The 23,755-nt window shown below is 43.2% G+C and overlaps 1 protein-coding gene across 1 annotated transcript in view; it reads left to right on the forward strand.

Moving 5' to 3' along the window:
* The window catches only part of SUSD4 (sushi domain containing 4), a 216,054-nt gene that overhangs the window by 186,558 nt on the left and 5,741 nt on the right, over window positions 1-23,755 (forward strand). Inside the window, exons 6-8 of the mRNA XM_030195973.1 lie at window positions 16,298-16,489; window positions 16,956-17,100; window positions 20,541-20,917. Coding sequence (XP_030051833.1) covers window positions 16,298-16,489; window positions 16,956-17,100; window positions 20,541-20,917 — 714 coding nt within the window. The remainder of the gene's footprint in view (window positions 1-16,297; window positions 16,490-16,955; window positions 17,101-20,540; window positions 20,918-23,755) is intronic.

Consider the following 23,755-nt stretch of genomic DNA (forward strand, 5'->3'; position numbering starts at 1 on the left):
GAGCTGAAGGTTAAAAAAACTTTTTGAGAAAAGAAATAAATTCTTCGGTGATTGAAATATACTAGTAAAAGAGGCCCATTTCTGGAGCAAATGAAACGGGTGCTAGCAAGGTTTTCTCCCCAACATCCCCCCCCCTTCGCCCTCCCTCCCTACCTACCTACCGACCCCTTCATCGTTCTGACGCCATTGCTCCGCACCTCCTGAACGCACTGTACGCCATTGCTCCGCCCTCGGTGTGTGACGCCATTGCTCCGCCCTCGACGTCATCACATTTGACGCGAGGGCGGGGCCCCGAGACTTGGCGATTTCGGTGGCTTCACCACCACGAACCCTTCAAACCCGTCTTGAAGGAAGTGACGGAAGTGATGTCAGTGTCTTCAGAACGTTGAGGGTGAGTTTTATTATATAAGATTTTCTTAAAACATCACCAAGAAATTATTTACTAGAAAGCAGTGACTACAATTCAAAGAACATTAGTTCTAAAGGGAACACTTAAGTAATTTTAACTGCTGAAGTGCATGGGTATTACCCCCCAAATTCTATAAAAGTTGCTAACAATTGGGTGCGCAGATTGGCTGGTGAAAACTACACATCTTGATAACAGCAAGACTGATAAAACAGATCCTGAGTTATCCAATTTCAGTGAAGGTATCCTGTAGCAGGCAGACACATATTAATTATAGTCACACTCACATTTAGGAAGAAAGATCCTTTCCCTTTATTTTTATTTGAAAGTCAGATTACTGGAAGATAAGACAGAAATAAAGAAAGCTTGAACAGATAAGTAAAGAAGATTATTATTATTATTATTATTTATTGCATTTGTATCCCACATTTTCCCATCTATTTGCAGGCTCAATGTGGCTTACATAGTTTTATTAGCATAGTTATTCCAATATATTGGGTACAGTTAGTATTGTGCAGAGCTTAATTCAGGGAAGAAAGAAGAAGGAAGGGATTTATTAGGGTAATTATAGAGGTGGGCTTTCATAACGGAATGGGTTGGAGAGGTGGATTAGTGAGGCTATAGGTTCTCATTGTAGGTCTTGTTGAAGAAATATGTCTTCAGAGATTTGTGAAAGATAGTTGTTTCGTTGATTGTTTTTAGGTCTGTGGGTAATGCATTCCATAACTGCGTGCTCGTGTAAGAGAGGTTAAAAACCCTGGGACTTTTAAATGAAAGGAACACACAAACAGAAACACATCACATTTAATACACTTTTACTAGTACTACTACTTATCACTTCTATAGCGCTACAAGGCATACGCAGCACTGTACACCCATAACATGAAAAGACAGACCCTGCTGAAAGAGCTCACAATCTAAATAGGACAGGCAAACAGACAGAACAACTAAGAGGTAAGGGGATTAAAGGTGGGGATAAAAGGGTACAGGGCAAGTGAGTAGTGGTTAGGAGTCAAAAGCAGCGTTAAAGAGGTGGGCCTTTAGCCTGGATTTGAAAACGGCCAAAGATGGGGCTTAGACGTACAGGCTCGGGAAGTCTATTCCAGGCATGAGGTGCAGCGAGATAAAAGGAACGGAGTCTGGAATTAGCAGTAGAGGAGAAGGGGACAGACAGGAGAGATTTATCCATAGAACAGAGTACCCTAGGGGGGGTGTAGGGGAGAGACAAGAGTGGAGAGGTACTGGGGAGCGGTAGAGTGAATGCACTTATAGGTCAGTAAGAGAAGTTTGAATTGAATGCGGAAATGGATAGGGAGCCAGTGAAGTGACTTGAGGAGAGGGCTAAAGGTATACTTACCTCATAGAAAACACTCTATAAATAAAGAAAAGTAATTTTAAGTAAATAGAAAACACTCTATAAAGAAAGAAAAGTGAAGTAAATAGAGTTTCATGTTAACTTAATTTTAAATATATTTACTCTATATTTACCTGGATTTTGGTTGTAAATTTTAGAATTGTAATTATGTGGATCCAGTAGGCAGGGTTTAAAACATCTTTTAAACTATTGTACAATTTTAACATTCAAATCCATTTTAACTAGTTAAAAAAAGTGCAGTAAAACTTAGTGGTTGTACATTCTTACCTGAGTAATAAAATTAGAATTCTGTGCCATCAATTGATTCTCTTAACATGACATATACTCACATTAAAAGCAACTTGTATTAGTTTCCATCCGTTTCTTATTTATACGAATGGAGTAATTTCTTGTAACACCTCCCTCCTGAGATTTGGGTTGAGTTTGATGTAACTCGGCTACCCAAGACTACAAACGGGTAAAAGAGTAGGACTGGGTTCCTCTGTCAGCAGAGGGTGGCTATATTAAGCCATCAATGCATTGGTCCAATGCAAGCTTTCTGCCTCAGCCTTCAGTACGCTTCATTCTTTGCTCTATATATTTTGTTCTATTCCTGTGACTCAAGAAAAATAGCTTTGAAAATAGGGCCCTCTGTTGGTAGGTTTTAATTTTATCATTTAAGCATAACTTTCATTTCCTTCTGGGCTTTCCTAGCAAGAAAACTCATTTATATGACCTTGCCCTTAGTCTCTGACAGCTGCTGTATACACTCTGACTTGCAGGGGTGGCTGACAAAGACCTGCTATCACTTCTTCAGATCCCCTATTTGCCAAGGATGCCACAAACACCAAAGGAACAGAAAGAAGTTTTATATGATTTTCTGCTTTATTTCAACAATGAAGTGTAGATAGCTCCCTGCAGCTCTTACCTTTATTCTGCTCATTACTAAACATAGAGCTACATACTCTCATTTTGTGTCTGTGTGAAAATGCTTACTGTCAGTATTTGTCAAAGTACTTAAGTAAAAGTAAATGTATATTTTAATACTTAAGTAAAAGTACAGTGAAAAACATTAAAATTTACTTTACATTACATTTTGATCTTTATATTCTGCAATAACCTCCACAGTTCTGTGCAGATCACAGTAACATTAACCAGAACAATTATCCAGGGATGTACAGAACCTATGCACACATTAAACCCAACCCACATATTTCTTAAAGAAAAAGATTTTCAATTGCTTGCGGAACGGTAAGTATTCCCTCGATGAGCGCACAGCAGTAGAAAGAGGGTTCCAAAGTGATGCAGCCTGGTAGGGCAAAAAAGATAGTTGTCTAAAACATTTAACCTGACTCGCTGATGGAAATTTAAGTCGTACCTGCCCTTGCAATGCCTATTCAATAAAGGGAAAAATCCTGTCAAATAAAGAGGAACATTTCCATAAAGAGACCAAAAGACTATGGTACATAATTGAACCGTACATAAGTATTGCCATACTGGGAAAGACCAAAGGTCCATCAAGCCCAGCATCCTGTTTCCAGCAGTGGCCAATCCAGATCACAAATACCTGGCAAGATCCCAAAAAGTACAAAACATTTTATACTGCTTATCCCAGAAATAGTGGATTTTCCCCAAGTCCATTTAATAACAGTCTATGGACTTTTCCTTTAGGAAGCCGTCCAAACCTTTATTTAAACTCCGCTAAGCTAACCGCCTTTACCACATTCTCTGGCAACAAATTCCAGAGTTTAATTACACGTTGAGTGAAGAAATATTTTCTCTGATTTGTTTTAAATTTACTACATTGTAGCTTCATCGCATGCCCCCAGTCCCCTAGTATTTTTGGAGAGCGTGAACAAACGCTTCATATCTACCCGTTCAACTCCACTCATTATTTTATAGACCTCTATCATATCTCCCCTCAGCTGCCTTTTCTCCAAGCTGAAGAGCCCTAGCCACTTTAGCCTTTCCTCATAGGGAAGTCGTCCATCCCCTTTATCATTTTCGTCACCCTTCTCTGCACCACAGATTCGTCCAGTCCAAGAGAAAAGCCATAATTGCTAAATTTTGTACCGTTTGTAATTTTTTTTTACAATAGAGTTAGTGCAACCCATATAAACAATATTATTAATCTTAGAGAGTAGCAGTGATTGTACCACAAGTTGAATTCAAAATATCGCTGAATGTATCTCAATTTTCTTAATAGCAAAAAAGAACTTTGTACTATCATTAATTTTATTAACCATGGTGAACTGACTTTCTACCTCTACTCTTAGGATCCGAGATGAAAATTCAAATTAAAAATTTGTATTTCTGATAGTAAACACTTCTTTTCCCATGATATCCTTAGGGGAACCCAGCCACAAAAGTTTAGCTTTTTCCTGGTTGAGTTTTAGATGGAAATTCATAGTCAGTAATCTCAAGTGTTTTGCCTAATATAATACTTTTTGAGTAAAAAGCAAAAGTACCACAACTACAATGAATGTTAAGTATTGTTAACATTTTTATGCCAACAAATTTATTGCTCTGCAATTCAATCCACTTTGCTTTGAGTAAAACTAACTTTTTGAAAATGGCGGCCACTCATTTGAGTGTACTTATGAGAGCTAGCACGGTTAAAAAGATGTTCAACAACTTCACTAGCAGAAAGTAGGTTGCTGAGTCTAATAAAAAGATCCTTCTGATCAGGCCAGGCTTCAATATTACTGATGTCTTCTGACTTGGTTTGCAGGTATTGATCAAGGGAATCTCTGCCTGAAACACTTGACTTCCGTATATCATCATTTTTGTCATTATTTATTTATTTATGTGTTACATTTGCATCCCACATTTTCCCACCTATTTGCAGGCTCAATGTGGCTTGGAACCATTGTTTCCGCTGGAGGTGGTGTCCCTCATGTAGTAGATAATAGTGACGTCACACAACCCACACCAGATTGGCCAGTAGAAGGGAGAGGGGCGGAGCCACGATACAGGGAGCAGCGAATCAGCACAACACTGGAAATGCACAGCAGCAGGAACAGAAGCCTCTCTCTCACACAGTTACTCTCACATACACTCTCTCAAACATACACACTCAGAGGAAAACCTTGCTAGCGCCCGTTTCCTTTCAAACAGAAACGGGCCTTTTTTACTAGTATCATTATAAAACTGACACACTTTGGTTCAGATTGTTGGAATCAGTCTCTCTACTCACTTTTTTTCTATTCACAATTTTATGATGAACTTCTCCACACAGACACTTGGTATACTTTTTGCTCTTGATGCACAATTAGATTTTGATGTTTTATAATGTATATCTTGTAGACCAATTTACTGTACCATCATTCAAGACACTGTTTCTATTGGAGATTTTTGTGTATTTTTATGTAATGGTCAGTCTATGTTTTCAGCTCTTATTTATGACTGTATTTTTAATATTTGCATTTATCATTCTTTTTGAATACTATCCCTAATAGATTAGGTCTTTTGTACTGTAGAATATATTTTATACTATGTGTTGCATTATGAGTATTATACTGGTCATGGCTTTTATTCTTTATGTCCTTATGATTTCACTTAAAGTACCAACAAAGTTTTTTAGTTTACTAAACTATATTTTAGTAAACCATATTTTGATGTATCTTAAAATCATGAATGCTCTTACATCTATATATTCATGTACATTAATATGTTTTTGTATACTGTTTATAGATATTTTCATGTCTTTTTATATATATTTTCATGTCTTTATATTCCATATTGTTTACATCTTTAACATTGCTTTTGACTCGTAACCACTTGTAACCACTCGCCTCCACCTACTCTCCTCTCCTCCTTCCTGTACACATTAATTGATTTGATTTGCTTACTTTATTTTTTGTCTATTAGATTGTAAGCTCTTTGAGCAGGGACTGTCTTTCTTCTATGTTTGTGCAGCGCTGCGTACGCCTTGTAGCACTATAGAAATGCTAAATAGAGTAGTAGTAGTAGTAGTACATCTGACACACATTTGTTTTTAGACATCTGATGCAGGCCTAAGTCCTAAACAATGTACTGTGTCAAGTCGCTAACTAATAAAGATTTGAATCATTGACTAATAAAGACTTTTTAAGATCCAAGATAATTGTCTTGGTCTTTTGAACTTGTGGTCTACTTCCCACTTCCTTTCTGCTTCCATATGCATCCTGTGGGATTTCAGCGTTCCTCCACCCAGGCAGAGCCTCACTGGACCATTTATATCCTTCCACAAGGTCAGAAATGTAACCTGACTAGGGATAGTGAGGATCAGAACCAGAACCTGGCATTTAGCCTTCTTATTGTCCTCTCTGTATGCAGTCTGGCCTTGCGGCCTACCCCAAATCCACCAGGGTGTTGTTGTTTATCGATCATCTGCCACCATCTATCGATCATCTGCCACCATCTACCAGAGCCCATTTCCTTATTTTGCCTAGCCTAAAGTCCTGTTGGTCACCTGAACCTGGGGGCTCAACCATCACAGGTGAAGAACTTGGGTTTGTAGACCGCCAGTCTCCTTTGTGGGACTGGCACAAGGGCTCACAGATTCCAGCTAGACCTGGACCGTCATAGCCTGTTGTTTATACACTGTTAGCCACGTTGAACCCGAGTATGTTTGGGATAATTTGGGGTATAACTGTTAAAATGAAATTAATATAAATGGGAGTCAATTTTCAAAGGCAATTATATGTTTACTGACAACATTCCTTATCTATAGGTATTTAAAGGCTATATGGATACTGTTGGGCTGAAAATATGTCTGAACATCCTTGTACTATCCGTATACTGAATGGGGAGGGGGGTAGCAACCAAAAAATATCTGTATAGTTGGTGATTATGGTCATTACCCTGTGTTTTAGACATCCATATTGCATGGACATACAAATCTCGATTTGATAAAGCCAGGATATGGACATCTAAAACTTCAATACATTCTTATGGTAGGGAAGTGTGGTCTGGACAGGACTAAGGAGAGGGCCATAATATGGACATCCAGCTCTGATTTCAGTAGGGTCAAAAAGATGTCTATGTCCAGAAAGATAGACATTGTTGTTTAGACCTTGGGACTTAGCACATCCAGATTACAGAAAGGTACACCAATTGAGAAGTGACCACTGGAGGGATTAAGGCAAGGGATAGTAGACACTAGCAAGGGATATTGGATTCTGTGTGTGAATTGCTAAGGATATACCTCCAATCTGGAAAGCTGTGAAAGAATGAGTCTTAACAAGTTATTTAAAACTGCTTTGTTCACCACTGTGCACAACAATGTTGCCAGTCAAGAAGATGATCAGAGTCTAGAGTGACTGAGACTTTCTGTGGATCTTTTATTCTCCAAATTACAATCTGCAAAACCTGCTTTTTTATAGGTGAAAAATGGAATAAATATCAAGGATCAATGGATACAACGTACAGATATTCATCTTACATCAGGTGGACATCTTCTGAACCTCCACCCCTAGCTAATCACTGCCCTTCTTAATCTGGAAAGTTGCCCCAGTTATTTCTCGTTTCTGGGGAACAAATTGTTTTTATCTTTCTATCTACTTCTTTTCTCTGGAGACCAGGCTGTTTTTCTCTACTTGGTTCAAGCCTTACTTCATATTTGCAGTTTAGCTAATTTTAGGACCCTTTTACTAAGCTGCACTAAAAGGGGCCATGTGCTATGATCAATGTGTGGGTTTCCCTGCGCGTTGAGGCCATTTTTAGAATGGCTGTACAATGGCCACATTTCCATTGTTCCCAATACTAATCTAGAACATGAAAGGGAGAGGGGAGGAGAATGAGAAAAGAGGGGTGAGGGAAAGAGTCTCCATTCTAAAAGCTCCTTGGAGCTCAAATTATGTCCAGGACTCCAAATTCCAGCCCTTCAGATCATGCTGGCAATCTCCAATACATTCCAAAAATGCTCAGGCCTTAATAGCAGACTGCATCACACATGCTTCTGATTTGGGCAGGATCCTTAGTTGTGCTGGATACTGCTGAATGCGAACTGCAACTTCAAAGCATGCAACCTCACACATACAGTAGCAGCAAGAGTTCTCATTGCTGTGCAGACTCTTTCCACGAGTGATCTTGGGGCAAGAGAATTTTCTTGCTCTCATATGAAGGGTACCGTTCCTGTTTGCACTGCTCACATTAGTGCAATTTTATGGGCAAAGTTCAATAATGAGCAATGCCTGTTCAGTTTCTGAGCCTTCCCAAATGATCGCTAAGCCTAAGTTCACATGGCAGCCACCCCTTTAGGAAATCTTGCAGCTCTGGCTCAGTGATGTTCTCAGGCAGGTCCAGTAAACATGATTTCATTGCAAATGATTTTCCAAATTGTAATTTCTCTGCTGTGCCAAAAGCATTTTTAATTTATTCACCTCTGCAGTCATCATCTGCAAGCTATTTTCCAAATCAGACGTCCTCTGCTCTGCCATGGAATCTTTTTCCCTGTATTATTATTATTATTATTTGTTACATTTGTATCCCACATTTTCCCACCTATTTGCAGGCTCAATGTGGCTTACATAGTACCGTAACGGCGTTTGCCAGTTCCAGTATGAACAAATACAAGGTGATATTGTGATAGAATAAGGTTCATACATGGTGGATGCATTAGGGGAACTTAGAGGGGAAGAGTAAAGGTTGGAAATGTCCATTACTGTTTTTGGTTTCGTTATGTCGCAGGTAACCCGGTTTTTATGTTGGGTCGGTGGGGTAGGCCTTTCTGAACAGGTTTGTTTTTAGTACTTTCCTGAAATTTAGGTGGTCGAACGTGGTTTTTACTGCTTTTGGCAGTGCGTTCCATAGTTGTGCACTTAAGTAGGAAAAGCTGGATGTGTAAGTTGATTTGTATTTTAGTCCTTTGGTGCTTGGGTAGTGGAGATTTAGCTATGATCATGCTGATCTTGTAATGTTTCTGGTTGGCAGGTCTATGAGGTCTGTCATGTATCCTGGGGCTTCGCCATAAATAATTTAATGAACCATTGTGCAGATTTTGAATGTGATACGTTCTCTGATTGGGAGCCAGTGCAATTTTTCTCAGAGGGGTTTGGCGCTTTCAAATCGTGTTTTTCCAAATATAAGCCTGGCTGCTGTGTTTTGGGCAGTCTGAAGTTTCTTTATGATTTGTTCTTTGCATCTCGCATAAATTCCATTACAATAGTCTGCATGGCTTAGTACCATCGATTGAATCAAGTTGCGATATATTTTCCTCGGGAAGAATGGTTTCACGCATTTGAGTTTCCACGTTGCGTGAAACATTTTCTTTATGGTGGATTTCGCTTGGTTCTCTAGTGAGAGGTTTCGGTCGATTGTTACTCCGAGAATTTTCAGGCTGTCTGAGATAGGGAGGGTGTAACCTGGGATGTTGATGTTTGTGGGTTTGTATGTATTGTATTGGGATGAGATAATGAGACAGTGTGTTTTTTCTGTGTTAAGTTTTAGTTGGAATGCATTAGCCCATGAATCCATGATGTTTAAGCTGAGCTTGATTTCATGGGTGATTTCTGCCAGATCGTGTTTGTAGGGGATGTATATTGTGATGTCGTCAGCGTAGATGAATGGGTTAAGGCCTTGGATGGATAAGGCCTTGGCTAGTGGCATCATCATGAGGTTGAAAAGGATCGGTGATAGTGGTGATCCTTGTGGTACTCCACAGTCTGGTTTCCAAGGTTATGATATGTTTGTGCTTGATTTCACTTGATATGTTCTGGTAGTTAGGAAACCCTTGATCCATTTGAGAGTGTTTCCACCGATTCTGAAGTAATCTAGGAGTCTTAGGAGTGTATTATTCTTTCATTGTATCAGAAATTTCACTAAGCTTTGTGAAAACTTGATTGAACTTACAGTCCAGCACGTGGATAAGAGCTATAGAGACTGCCTGAGTGATTGTGTCCTCCGGGCCCAGCAGCCCTCCTCCCTGTGCATCTGCCATCTTGGAGTGACCCAACCTACTCTTGACTCTTCCTTTCTTTGTTGTTTTTATGGCTATATAAAAGTTTTTCAAAATGGCTCAGATGATCAGCTATGAGTATAACAGAGTGTCTTTTTTCACTGGGAGAAGATTGTGTTTCATCATTTAGTCAAAGGGGCTGATGGCATAAAGAGCCCCAGAGCATCTATAGAACATGTTCTATCCTGCCTACTGCATCACGTGACCCTCCAGAGTAATGGTTTATAAATAATAGAGAATTATATTGGATTTCAGGCAACAGCAAGTGGGATGCAAGTAGACAGGCTTCAGCAACAACTGTGCTCTGTTGTTGGAGAGTATTTGCTTTCCCTTACTATTCCCACCCCTCCTGCTGACCTAGAGAATAGCCACACACAGTCAGACTAATGGTCCATCTAGCCCAGTATCCTGCTTCCAACAGTAGCCAATCCAGGTTACAAGTACCTGACAGAATCCCAAATAGTAGCAACATTCCATGCTACCAATCCCAGGGCAAGCAGTAGCTTCCCCCATGTCTATCTCACTAGCGGACTATGGACTTTTCCTCCAGGAGCTTGATGCATAGGTACAGCCCTGCTCCCCATCTTCCCTCTTCCCCACCAAGCCATGCCTCTCAGCGCTATATCAAAAATAAAGGAACTTAAACTTATGCCTGTCTCCCATTAACAGGGTCGTGACAGTCCCAGAAATGGATGGAATATTAATGAGCCTCACCTGGGGCACAGCAAGGGCTCTTATTAAGTCTGACATGTTCTTCCTTGTAAAAGGGATGGGGAAATGAGAGCTTGTATGCCCCAAATTGACTGCCCCCATCCTATGGTCTACTCACTTGTCCTTTAGATTGTAAGCTCTTTGAGCAGGGCCTGTCCTTTTATGTTAAATTGTACAGCGCTGCGTAACCCTAGCAGCGCTATAGAAATGTTAAGTAGTAGTAGTAGTAGTAGTTGTATGCAACAATGAGAAGAAGGTGTGCAGGGTCACTGAGGGGGGCAGTGGGGGCAAAATTCCCCAGGCCTGGCCTCCAAGGGGGGGGGGCCTAGTGCAGTAAAACTTCTTCCGGGTCTGTCTCTCTTCTGCTGCTCCTGCATGCCAAGACCCAGATGATTGCATTAACAAGATAGCCCAGGTCACCCGGGTTATCGCGTTAATACAATCATTTGGATCCTGGCACACAGGTGCAGGAGACAGACTGAGGAAGGTAAGGGGTGGGGGTGGCGTAAATGTATGTGTGTGTGGGGGGATGGGGGTGCCCCGGTCCTGGCTGTGTCTCTCAGCGGCCCTGAAGGTGTGAGATGCAGCTGTGGCTCACAGTGGCTGCTTTCAGCCAAGTAGTTCTTAAAGCTATCAGAGCCCAGGGGTATGGAAGAACAGTTGAATGTACCAAAGACTCATAGACATCATGGGAGCAATTCCATTGTTAAAATAACTAACACGTGATGGCACATACAGCAAGGCAGCCACAGATCGCTTCTTTAAGGGCAGCTACCCATAGGTAGTTGCCTGTTCCGCCTATTGGGAATTCCATTTCTTGTATATTCTGGTCACGTCATTCTTATCTTATTCTTCACTGACCTGATGAAGGCAGTATAGCTCTGGAAAACTATTTAGCCCAGCACAAAAATATCACATACAACTTATGTTTCCTAAATATAAGGATCCTTTCAGGTTTGTCACTAGCCCAGTATGCTCCTACATTCAGGACCATACTAAAACAGAGAAGAGAGGAAAGGTATACAATCTGGTTACAGCCAGTGGCTTAGCTAGGTGGGGCCACAGGGGCTTGCCCCCCCCCCCCCCCAAATTTCATCCGGGCCACTAGTTTTGCTGGCGGGGTCCCAAACCCCTGCCAGCTGAAGCCTTCTTCAGCGCCGGTCTCCAGCATGCCACATTCCTTGCCCTGTGCTCTTTCTTCCTCCTGACATCCTGCACGTTCCTTTAAGTAAAACTGAGCATGCAGTACTGCCCACCCTTATATAAGTCAGAGTGTGGTGAATTTGTGTGTATTACCTAAGAGAAACCCCACTAAGGAGCTGAGGGAGGTGGGAACACTGTGTGTAATCCCCTGGTAAATTAGGAATGAGAAAGTGAGTGGATTTCCCCCAGGGGATTACTAGAACTGGTTTGTAGAACTCTCCAGATTCACTGGAGAGAGGAGCAATATGAGTGGGAAGGTGAAGAACCCGGCCCAGAGGGAGGTATTGGGAGAATAAGTGACAAGAGATATTATAAGTGAGGTGGAGTCTGAATATTGTAAAAGTTGTAGTATTAACAAGTACATAGTCTTTGTTTGCCATCACCCCCGCCAGGACCTGTGAGGAGAGGGGGTTATTCTGATCAGGCCCAATAACCTAAGGATGACCAAAAAGGTAGTTTCTGCTAACAATAGCAATGACTGTGAGAAGAGCTCTGGGAGGGTAGAAAGGGTTGAACCCCCCCCCCCCCCACCCCAGGAGCAGAGCAAGAAGAAGTCTGTTTGGTGCCAGAGGCAGCAGCTCGTGGAAGTGCACCTCTGAAAGTAGAGGACAGACAGGGGGATCCGATCCTGAGTGGGTCCAGTGGCTGGGTAAAAGCCCAGTGGGACAGCTTGCCTAGGATTGTTCTGCCAGAAAGGATGGGTATTGGAGGTCTGGATGGAACTGTAAATATGTAAAATACCCTAGGATTTAGGAAGAGACTATTCAGTAGCTGGAACGTTTACCAGTAGTCTTGGACTGGCACAAAAGCCTCTATCAATAACTTGAAGTGTTCCAGTAAAGTTCTATTTTGCATTTAACATAAATCTTGGAGAGAAGAGTTTCTTTGGAGTACGAGTGAAGTCAGTTTGCTCAGAGACTATTAAAACCCTACGGCCTACCGAGAACATGCTCAGCCCCAGCCTGTGACCAACTCAGTAAACAAAACCATTGTTTGTGGCCCTGGTTTTGGGTACCTGACCCAAAGAGCTAGCTGGTGCCCAGAACTTGTGATGAAACCAGGGGTTATATGTGTACTAGATTATCCCCATTGGGAAGAATCTGTGTGGAAGTTTATCCTAGAAAGGAGAGACTGTTTGATTCAAAAGGGAAGAGGTTTGCCCCAGAATCCAGGAAACTTTGTACCTCATAAGACTGACTATTATTGAATGGGATCACAGATGCAGATAAGGGAAGAGTGTAGAGCATTATGTTCATTCACTATAGGCTAACCTCAGGACACAAAGAGGGGCATAATCGAATGGGGCGCCCAAGTTTTCCTGAGGGTGTCCTCGCAGGACGTCCTCGCAAAGAGGCGGGGAAACCCGTATTATCGAAACAAGATGGGCGGCCATCTTTCATTTTGATAATATGATTGGGGACGCCCAAATCTCAACATGGTCGACCTAAATGTTGAGATGGTCGACCTTAGAGATGGTTGTCCCCGGTTTTCGGTGATAATGGAAACCAAGGACGCCCATCTCAAAAACAACCAAATCCAACTCATTTGGTCATGGGAGGAGCCGGCATTCGTAGTGCACTGGTCCCCCTGACATGCCAGGACACCAACCGGGCACCCTAGGGGGCACTGCAGTGGACTAACTGATGCACTAACTGAATGGAAAAAGCCCTTCCCTTACCAATCCCTTAGCGATTCGGAAAGGAACGGGCATGCATGAAGGAAATTGCATGCAAATGAGCTGCTCGTTGTTAGCTCATTTGCACACGATTTCCTTCCTAAGGAGGGGAAGCCAGTGAAGAGCAGACAAGCTGCGTGTATAATAGCCATCTACAACCTTAAATAAATTGCTGTCTACAACCTTAAAAAAAACACAAGTCCAGGTGAAAACGTGCAAGTGCTCGTCTGGGATGTCTTTTTTTTTTTTTTAGTATGGGTGAAGGACGTCCAAGTTTTAGGCGCTTTCGCTATGCCTCCATCCCTGCGACGGGCAGTTGAGGATGTCCAAAATGTGGATGTTTCTGTGAGAAGGACGTTCATGCCTTTGCTATGCCTCCGACACCCCCTTTATTTATTTATTTGGATTTTGGATCACAAGTAGCAGCAGTGGGATTTGAACTGGCCACCTCTGGATTGCAAGACCAGTGCTCTAACCACTAGGCCACTCCACTCCCTTGATATTTGGCTGTTCCTGTGGGGGGGGGGGGGGCAGTTCAGGACATCCAAAATATTTGAAAGAATGATGTCCATGCCTTCGCTGTGCTTCTGCTGACACACACATACCTCCCTCCCCCGGGACCTGCATACTGCTGCGATGGACCTGAGTATGATATTTGAGGCTGGCAAAAAAAGTTTTTAAAGTTATTTTTTTCAGGGTGGGAGGGGGTTAGTCACCACTGGGGGAGTCAGGGGAGGTCATCCCCGATTCCCTCCGGTGGTCATCTGGTCAGTTCAGGCACTTTTTTGAGGTTTGGTCGTGCGAAAAAATGGACCAAGTAAAGTCGGCCAAGTGCTCATCAGGGACGCCCTTCTTTTTTCCATTATCACTTGAGAACGCCCATCTGTTAGTCCCGCCTTTGCTACGCCTCCGACACACTCCGGGAACTTTGGTCATCCCCGCGACGGGGAAGTAGTTGGGGACACAAAAATCGCTTTCGATTATGCCGATTTGGGCGACCCTGAGAGAAGGACGCCCATCTCCCGATTTGTGTTGAAAGATGGGCGCCCTTCTCTTTCGAAAATAAGCCTGAAAGACTACTTCAAAGCAGTAATTGTTTTGTAAATATCTTCAATAAAGAGAGATCTTTCTCTGCATGATCGTTTGAAGAGATCTCTAGGCCAGGGCCTTGAGCCTGAAGAGAACCTACTTTCTGAGATGTGTGCGCATTGAGCGAAAATGGGAGAGGACCAGAGAAAATAAATGTTCTGTGTGGGCCCTGGGATGAGAGGGGTCTAGTACTAATATAAGCTAAAATGTACTTTATTTTACTGTTAACACAGTTATTAGTAGCTAGGTTTTATTGCATAAAATGGGACCTGTGGTAAAATAGCAAGAGTTAGTGAGCAAATAACATGTGTTAACAATAGCACATTTTAAAACCGCTGATGAACCACCACCCCACAACTGGGACACCCCCTGTACACTAATGTTTATTTTTACAACATGCAGACCCAGATTTAGGGCAGAGAAAGATCTTGAAACTGCTTTTCACATTCTTTATTACACAACTATTTGCCTTATGCCAGATTTGCACCTTCTTGAAAATGCAATTCAAATTGAATGTAAGACAACAAGTTTGACTCAGTGAGTTACAAAAAAATTAAGACAACACATACAATTATAACAAAATAAAACACAGTTCATACAAATCATTTAAACGACCTATCTATCATCCACATGAATACTTTATTGAATTTAAACACCTGTTACACCACCACCATTTATTTTCTGAATCATATGGAATTTAATAAACATGTACAATATCTGAATCTGAAATGCAAAAGGAGAGCCTGGTTTTTATTTTTTTTTTCTAAACACTACATACTTCATTTCATAGTGTAGTAGGTTCATGAGGGTCTGTGCCCTCAACTGTCTGATTTTATCACAATGTGCAATGTCCTTACTGTAGAATTTCCAGCAGGATTTCACACTGCAGTGTGAGGGAATGTAAAGCTGTGTAAATCATAACCCTCCCCCCCCCCCCCCCAGCAGAACTTGGGCTATTTCAGAATTGCACATCAAAACTATTGCTGCCACTTTGCAGGATTTTATTATGCAATATTTGTCTTTATTGTGAAATGTTGGGTGACTTTCTTACACTGTTGTTTGTTTGTTTGTTTATTTATGTATGTATGTGTTCTTGTGTGCCACTGTTATCCAAACACAGGCTTCAGTTCAAAGTAGCTTACAATTTACAGTTAGGTGAAATTACAATTATGATTCATAGTTAGGAGGTAGAAATGACATTGATAGCTTATAGAAAGGACTTCGATAGTATATATAATTAGATTTGCAATTTTTGAGGTAGGTTTTCATTTCTTTTCTGGGATGTAGTTAGCTGTAGAATTTTTTGAAGAGATAAGTTTTCAGTTCTTTTCTGAATTGAAGTTAATTGGTGATGCTTCTTGTGGCATCTTGTGGTATTGAGTTCCACCATTTGATCCCCAGATAACTAAATCCTGCCATGTATATGGTGTTGCATGTGCAAAACACATGAAAGGCAGTTCTATAAATGGGCTCATGCAGTTATGCATGTCTAACGCGTAAGTGCTGTAGCATGTAACAGCAAGGGGGTATATGTGTGGGTGGAGCATGGAAGAGGCATGTCTCCAACTTACACGCTCAACTTACAGAATATTACAAATTACACATTTTGCATGGTGCACGTAGGCATACCCATTTACGTCTGGTCACACCTAAATGTAGGCACACCAATGCAGTTTTACACTGGTACTCTGTAATAGAATCAGGGCACCCAGATGCTGTTACAGAATAGGTTCTACCTGCGCAGTATTGTGTCACCTAAATGGCGCTTCCCTATTATAGAATTGCCCCTTGTTGTTTTGCAAGCTAATTTTTTGCCTAGCCTTGGAATGAAACCTTAAATGCACAACCTTGGGATGCTCAACTTAGCAAGCCAGTTGTCATTGATTTTTTTGTTTCTCTTTTCTTCTTTCACCACTGAAGTTTGTCCACTGCCACCGATGGTGAACCATGGAGATTATGTTTGTCACCCACAGCCTTGTGAGCCGTACAACCACGGGACAGTGGTTGAGTTTTCCTGTGAGCCTGGTTACACGTTAACTAGTGATTATAAGTACAGTACCTGTCGATATGGGAAATGGTCTCCCTCTTACGATGTAACGTGTGTCAAAACAGGTAGGCTTGTCACCTGAAAAGTAATTTCCTGGAAAACAGGTCATTCAGCTGCATGTTCTGTGTGAAACTCTGCACCAGTAGGATATTTTAAAACATTTTTAGATGATTTTTGTTGTATCGCGTTTTCCCAACGAAAGTTGGACCCGAGGCGGTTTACAACAATAATCAGTATAGCTGTTCTTCTGTTCTTATACTCTATTTAGTTTATTGACTTTTATTGATCTATGCTTTCTCGAGACATCTATTGCAGCATTTGAAGTATGAGATTGAAGATACGTTTTTGTTACCTTCCTGATTTCCATGAATAACCAGTGGTGTGCATTTTGTTGTGGGGATGGGGAAGGCTGGAAAATCAATAAACTATTATTATCCAAAGAAATGCTCTTAAAAGATCCATTTGATTGTGATGAAAGTCACAGAAAGGTTTGGTTTTTTTTTCCCTTCCCTCCCTCCTCTTCTGTAACAGAGCAGTCATGGCCTAGGACACAGGAAACCCTCCTGACCACATGGAAAATAGTGGCGTTCACAGCTACCAGTGTCCTGCTGGCACTCCTCCTTGTTATTCTTGCCAGGATCTTCCAGACAAAAATTAAGTCACATTTTCTTCCAAGGTTTGTAAATTGTGTTGTGCTAGCAATGAAGATGGTGGTGGTAGTGGGTGGAGAGGTAATTTTTGTTTTCCAGACCTTAACAGAGTGCAGAAACGTCATTAGGCAAGCTAACAGATGAAATCTGCATATTACATTATCACAGCTCTAAGCGTGCATTTATATCACAGCTTTGTATCCTCTCTGCCCCGTCTCCTATTCCCAATTTAAAGTTTTTTAATCAGGATATATATATATTTTTTTTTAATTTAAAAGTATTTAATATACCACCTAAAAGGCACAAGGCATTGCTTTTTGTTTTATAAAAATAAAAAGCAATGAAAGGAAATGCAAAATTGAAAAAGAATAGAGGGCAGGTTGTATAGATGAACCAGGTAAGTAAAGGGAAAATAAGGAGTCAGGAATTAGTTAAAAGTAAAGAGCAGAATTCTAGGAAGCCTGTCCAACTCAGAATATAGACATCCAAGTCTGGGCTCGATGGACCTTTGGTCTTTCCCAGTATGGTAATACTTATGTATGTCAGATATGGAAGTCAATCTCACATATATTTCTAAAAAGGATCTGCTGACATATAGCCTGTTCTAATGGATGACCAAGTTTTGGCTATGTCCAGCATGAACCCCTGTTTTACAAACTGAAACCTCCAAGCTATGAACGGAGCAAAACAAGGAACATGACATCTGTGTCGCAGCAGAGGAACATCCATATTATAAAATGGCCTCTTGCTATTTAGCAATTTTGAATAACTCTGTGTTATCAGTAAATTTAATTACCTCAGTAGTTATTCCCATCTCTAGATCATTTATAAATATGTTAAAAGCAGTGATCCCAGCACAGACCCCTGGAGAACCCCACTATCTTTCCTTCTCCATTAAGTATATTGACTATTTAACCCTACTCTCTGTTTTCTATCTTGTAACCAGTTTTTAATCCACAATAGGGCATCCCATGACTTTCTAATTTCCTTAGGAGTCTTTCATGAGGTACTTTGTCAAATGCCTTTTGAAAATCCAAATCTGTGTTCCTGCCGCCTAAAACTAGGTGATTCCTTATAGAATTATCTTCCGTGTGGGCTGGGGAAAAAGAGAGGGTGGGAGATAAGTGTGCTGAGCAGAGTAAGGAAGAAAGTAGGAAATGTTGGGTGACAGAGGGGAATGTTGTGTTGGAGTCATCACTATTTCTAAAAGAGGGGTTGTGCCATTGCTGCCATTAATAAAAGAAAGTGCCAATTTCCACTTATGCAGAGGGCCCTGGTTAGCCTAAAATCAGCTCTAACCAGGGGCGTAGCCAGACTTGGGCGGGAGGAGGGTCCAGAGCCCGAGGTGAGGGGGCACATTTTAGGCCACCCCCACCGTCGACCCCCGCCGCCGCCACCACCACCACCACCACCAACAACTTTGCCCCCCCCCCCCCCCCCCCCCCCGCCGATGACCCTCTCGACCCCCCCCTCCCACCGCCAACCCTTCGTCGCCGTCAGCTACCTTTGCTGGCGGGGGACCCCGACCCCCGCCAACCGAGGTCCTCTTCTTCCGACGCAAGGCTTCGTTCTGTTTCTCTGAGTCTGATGTCCTGTATGTTGTACGTGCAAGACGTCAGACTCACAGAAACAGAACGAAGCCTTGCGCCGGAAGAAGAGGACCTCGGCTGGCGGGGGTTGGGTTCCCCCGCCAGCAAAGGTAGCCGGCGGTGGGGGAGGGTTGGCGGCTGGAGGGGGGATCGAGAGGGTCGTTGGCAGGGGGATCCAGGGCCCCGTGGCCCCACATAGCTACACCACTGGCTCTAACTCAACTCCCCAGGCCAGCCATTTACTCTGCGACCAGTAGAAAGTTAGCAGGTAAGCTGGCATACTGTGGGTTGATATGACCTTTGTGTCCAGCGGTCTCTCGTTCAGCATATGGTTTCTGGAGTTTTCAGGCTGAGGGCAGGAAACATCATGTGCAACTGTGGCCCTGGGACTATGGAGCTGCTGAATATTGAGCCTCCAAGGCTTGGGTATGCAGGTGGTGGAGCAGCTCACAGGAACTTTCTGGACATAAAACTGCTGCTATCCTGCAATTTGTGAGTTCTAGAGAAGTATTGCAGAGGATGGGAAAACAGGAATGGTGGCAGAGAACAGAGATGCTTTGTGGCTTGGGAAGCAGGAGTAGGAAGGTGATACCTGTGAGGAAGAGGGAATAAAAAAATTGAGATATAAGATGATTCTAGTGAGGAGGGATGAGGGATGGGTGAGCGAAGTCTACAGGTGAGGGGCACTAACTTGCGGGGGGAATCTCATGGGAAGAGGAATTAGTAGGGGACAGAACAGGTCAGGGAGGAAGTAGAGAGCAGAGAAGTTTAGGATGGGGGAGTGGAGCAGTTACGAAGGGTACTAAATACCCTACTTCTAAGCAAAAAGTCAAATGAATGCTGGGGGGGGTAATAGGACGAGAAAGCAAGAAGAGATATGATGGGGGTGAGAAAAAATGAGGGTGGTCTGGGAGAAGAGAAAGCATATGGTATGCACAGGCTAAATATGGAAGAGGAACTGTTAAGAAGAGACTAGGATGGGAGAGTGTGGATGGAGTGGATGGGCCAGGCTGAGCTGGAAGGGATAGAGTGATTGTGATATAGATGGAGTGTGGAGGAGGAGGAAGGGAGGAGAAAAAAAAAGTGAGTTGGGGTTGGGGAGGAATAGAGACTGGTGGGACATTCAGTGCTTCCCTAGCTCTTCTTTTAGCCAGGAGTCCTCTAGTGTGTGCACTACCTGCTGTATTTTACATTTATATATGGCCTGGCCAGTTTTGCCAATTACCTGGCCATACTTTTGTCTTTATTTTTACAGACATGATAATGCGTGCCGAGAGCACCTCATTCATTTTGAAAAGTTGGCTCCTGTGTGCAGTGGAGTAGGAAGGGGGGGGGGTGCGGCGGTCCGCCACGGGTGCATGCCGCTGGGGGGGTGTCGGCTTCGCTGGTTCCCTGCTCTCTGTGCCCCGGAACAGGTTACTTCCTGTTCCGGGGCAGAGAGAGCAGGGAACCAGCGGAGCCGACGCAGCTCCCAGCGACGTGCACTCGGGGCAGATCGGCCCTCCCGCCCGCCCCCTTTCCTACTCTAGTGGTAAGAATGCGCTCCGGGGGGAGGGGGTGCGCAGCGGCGAACCGCCCAGGGTGTCAGCCGCCCTCACTACGGCACTGCCTGTGTGTAGTAGTACCACTGGGCCAGCCCCAAATTCCATTTTAATTAACGTTGACAGTTTCCTGTTTAAATAATTTTAATAGAAAAGTGTATGAGAACTTCAGTAATCTCTAGGCAGGAAGTCTGACTGCAAATACACTTTGCTGCAAGCACCAGGCACTTTCCTCCTGTTCCCCCCTCCCCCACCACCACCTTTCAGGTTCTGGCTTTAAACTGTATGTAGATTGTTTACAGAACTAAAGCTTTGGTCTATTTTCATTGCTTTTAGAGGTGCGCAGAATGGCTCCAGTGACCCTGCCTTTATTGTGGTAGATGGTGTGCCTGTCATGTTGCCTTCCTATGATGAAGCTGTGAGCAGCGGTGTGAATGCCTTAGTCCCAGGACATACATCCTCTGCAGGACAGGGGATTTCTCCACACATGGATGACCAGAATCCTCCTGCATATCCCGGTAGCACAGATACGGACGTTCCACTTGGGGATCCGGAGACATGCAACAGCTTACTAAGTTCTTCAGAGCTCCTTCGGAGTTTGTATTCGTCATCTGTGTGCCAAGCGGGAGTGGCTGCCACTACAGAGGGAGCTGAGATCACCGGCATCCCAGGGGAAGCGCCATCCACAAGTCCTAATGTTGACATTGCAGATGGTAATTTTTCTCTTGTTTTTTTTAATTCTTACTGTTACGTCTAGTAGAAAACTCAGCAGATCATATTATTGGGCTGTGGAAATGCAGATCCTAAATGTAGTTTGTTAATCTGCCACTCTGCCTGTTTTCCTTTCCTACTGCATGTAACTCTGGGTCGGTGAGTGGGCTTAGGCAGCCATATTGCACTCCATACCCATGGGAACATTGCTCTGTGGGGGACAGGGAGAAGTCTTCCAGAGCCCTGACTTTGTAGTAGTCAACTAACCAGCTTGAAGTCTGTTCACTCACTTCTAACCAATCAAGTCCACTCAAATGGTGATTGTTTGAAAGAAAATATACAACCGATATTCAAAAGAAGTTATATGTTCATCTGCAGCCAGTGAATGAACAACTTTTCCTATTTGTAAAATTTTAAATTTTACATGGATAGTATCAGGGTGAAAACATTCCTGAATGGCTCGATACTATCTGTGTAAGAAGAAGGCTGAAGAGGTGACTGGGGACAGGAATACAAAAGAGGGGAAAAATCTCCAGAATAGTTGTGAATAAAGGTTTGAAACTCCAAGAAGCCTGAAGGAACTACCACACAAAGAAAGGGCAGGCTGAGTTTTTGAAGACTTTGCTGCTGTAAAGTGGAAACTGGATGATTGTGAGACAGTTTTGTATTTATTCGCTCTTCTGTTTCTATGTATTCCTTTAGATTTCTAGTTCAGTCTGAACTGTCCTTAAACAGAACTATAGTGCCATGACCATTTCTTCACAATTATCTTTTTTCCCACCACATTTTTAAATGTTTCCTTGCCCATGTATCCCAGCCAGCACAGTAACATTCCTTGGCCAGGGGCTGCAGCTCTCTTTGGAGCATTTTACAGATGCACCTAGAATCTAGCCATTAGGTATTGCACAGTGGCGTAGCCAGACTGCCAATTTTGGATGGGCCTGAACCCAAAGTGGGTGGGCACAAAATTTTCTCTCTACCCCCCTCCCCCAGCAAAATTTAGTCACGCTAATCAGATGCATTTGTCACACAGGGTAAAGTGCTGCTTTTCAGTGCATCAGATTTCAGAAAATTTATTTAATAGCCTAACACCCTTTTCAATGAGCTTTCAGAGGCCAAAACCTCCTGCCTCAGGTCAGTATAATGCTGTTACGGTATCCTCGCCTGACCTAAGGAAGGAAGTATTGGTCTCTGAAACTTCATTAACACAGGTACCATATTACTTTATCCTAAATTAAAAAATAAAATTATTTTCTTTACCTTTCTTGTATGGCCATTTACTTTTTCTCATTGTGTCGCTCCCAGTCTCTAGATTCTGCTTTCCTTCGTTTTCGCTTAACTCTTCTGCCAGGGTTTCCTGGCCATTTCTCATTTTTCTCTCCTTTTTCTTTGCTTTCTTCAATATTTTTCTCCCTCTCTCTCTCTCTCTCTCTCTGTCCTGATTTAATTCATTCTTACTATCCATTCTTTAATTTCCTTCATCTACTTATGGCTTTTCATCTTTTTCTCACCCTTGTTCTCCCCATGCCCCTTCCTCTTATTCTCCAGTCTTTCACTACTCTCCTTTTCCATCCAGCAGCTCTCTTCTTTCTCTCCCCATCCTTCCAATAGTCTCCCCTCTCTCTCCCCATCCTTCCAATAGTCTCCCCTCTTTCTCCCTACCCTGCCATCCAGCGTCTTCCCTCTTTCTCTCCCCATCCTTCCATCCATCTACCCTCTCTCCTGATCCTTCCATCTAATGTCTCTCTCTCCCTCTTTCTAACCAGTGTCTCTGTATCACTCTACCCTTTTCTGTTCAGTGTCCCTTCTCTCTCCACATCCTTCCAGTCTCTCCCCTTTCTCTCTGCATCCTTCCAGTCTCTCCCCTTTCTCTCCCCATCCTTCCATCCAGAGTCTCTCTCCCCATCCATCCGTTTTCCCTCTTTCTCTCCCATCCTTCCATCTGTTTTCCCTCTTTCTCTGCCATCCTTCCATCTGTTTTCTATCTTTTCTCCCCATCCTTCCATCTATTTTCCCTCTTTCTCCCATCCTTCCATGTTTTCCCTCTTTCTCTGCCATCCTTCCATGTTTTCCCTCATTCTCTGCCATCCTTCCATCTGTTTTCCCTCTTTTCTCCCCATTCTTCCATGTTTTCCCTCTTTCTCCCCATCCTTCCATGTTTTCCCTCTTTCTCCCCACCCTTCCATGTTTTCCCTCATTCTCTGCCATCCTTCCATCTGTTTTCCCTCTTTTCTCCCCATCCTTCCATGTTTTCCCTCTTTCTCCCCATCCTTCCATGTTTTCCCTCATTCTCTGCCATCCTTCCATCTGTTTTCCCTCTTTTTCTCCCCATCCTTCCATCTGTTTTCCCTCTTTTTCTCCCCATCCTTCCATGTTTTCCCTCTTTTCTTCGACGAGGCCCGCCCTGCATGCCAGCGCCAGCCCCCATTGCCGGCCACTGCTGCTTTTCCTGTTGAGCAGCAGGACCGGCGCTACAAAAAGAAGAAGTGCTAACGGCGCTAAGGACGAAAAATGTTAAAAAAAAGTTCGGCACCGACAGGCACTGTCTAGGCAGCCTTGAGGCATTGGCTGCTGGATCGAAGGCTCCTCCCGTCGCCTACGTCCACGTAGGAGACGGGAGGAGCCTGCGAGCCAGCAGCCAATGCTTCAAGGCTGCCTAGACAGTGCCTGCTGGTGCCGCGGTTTTTTTTTTTTTTTAACATTTTTCGTCCTTAGCGCCGTTAGCGCTTCTTCTTTTTGTAGCGCCAGCCCTGCTGCTCAACAGGAAAAGCAGCAGTGGCCGGCAATGGGAGCTGGGGCTGGCGCTGGGTGGGCCTGGGCTGAAATTGGGTGGGCCTGGG

Source organism: Microcaecilia unicolor, chromosome 3 (assembly GCF_901765095.1).
Source record: "Microcaecilia unicolor chromosome 3, aMicUni1.1, whole genome shotgun sequence".
Classification (NCBI taxonomy): Eukaryota; Metazoa; Chordata; class Amphibia; order Gymnophiona; family Siphonopidae; genus Microcaecilia; species Microcaecilia unicolor.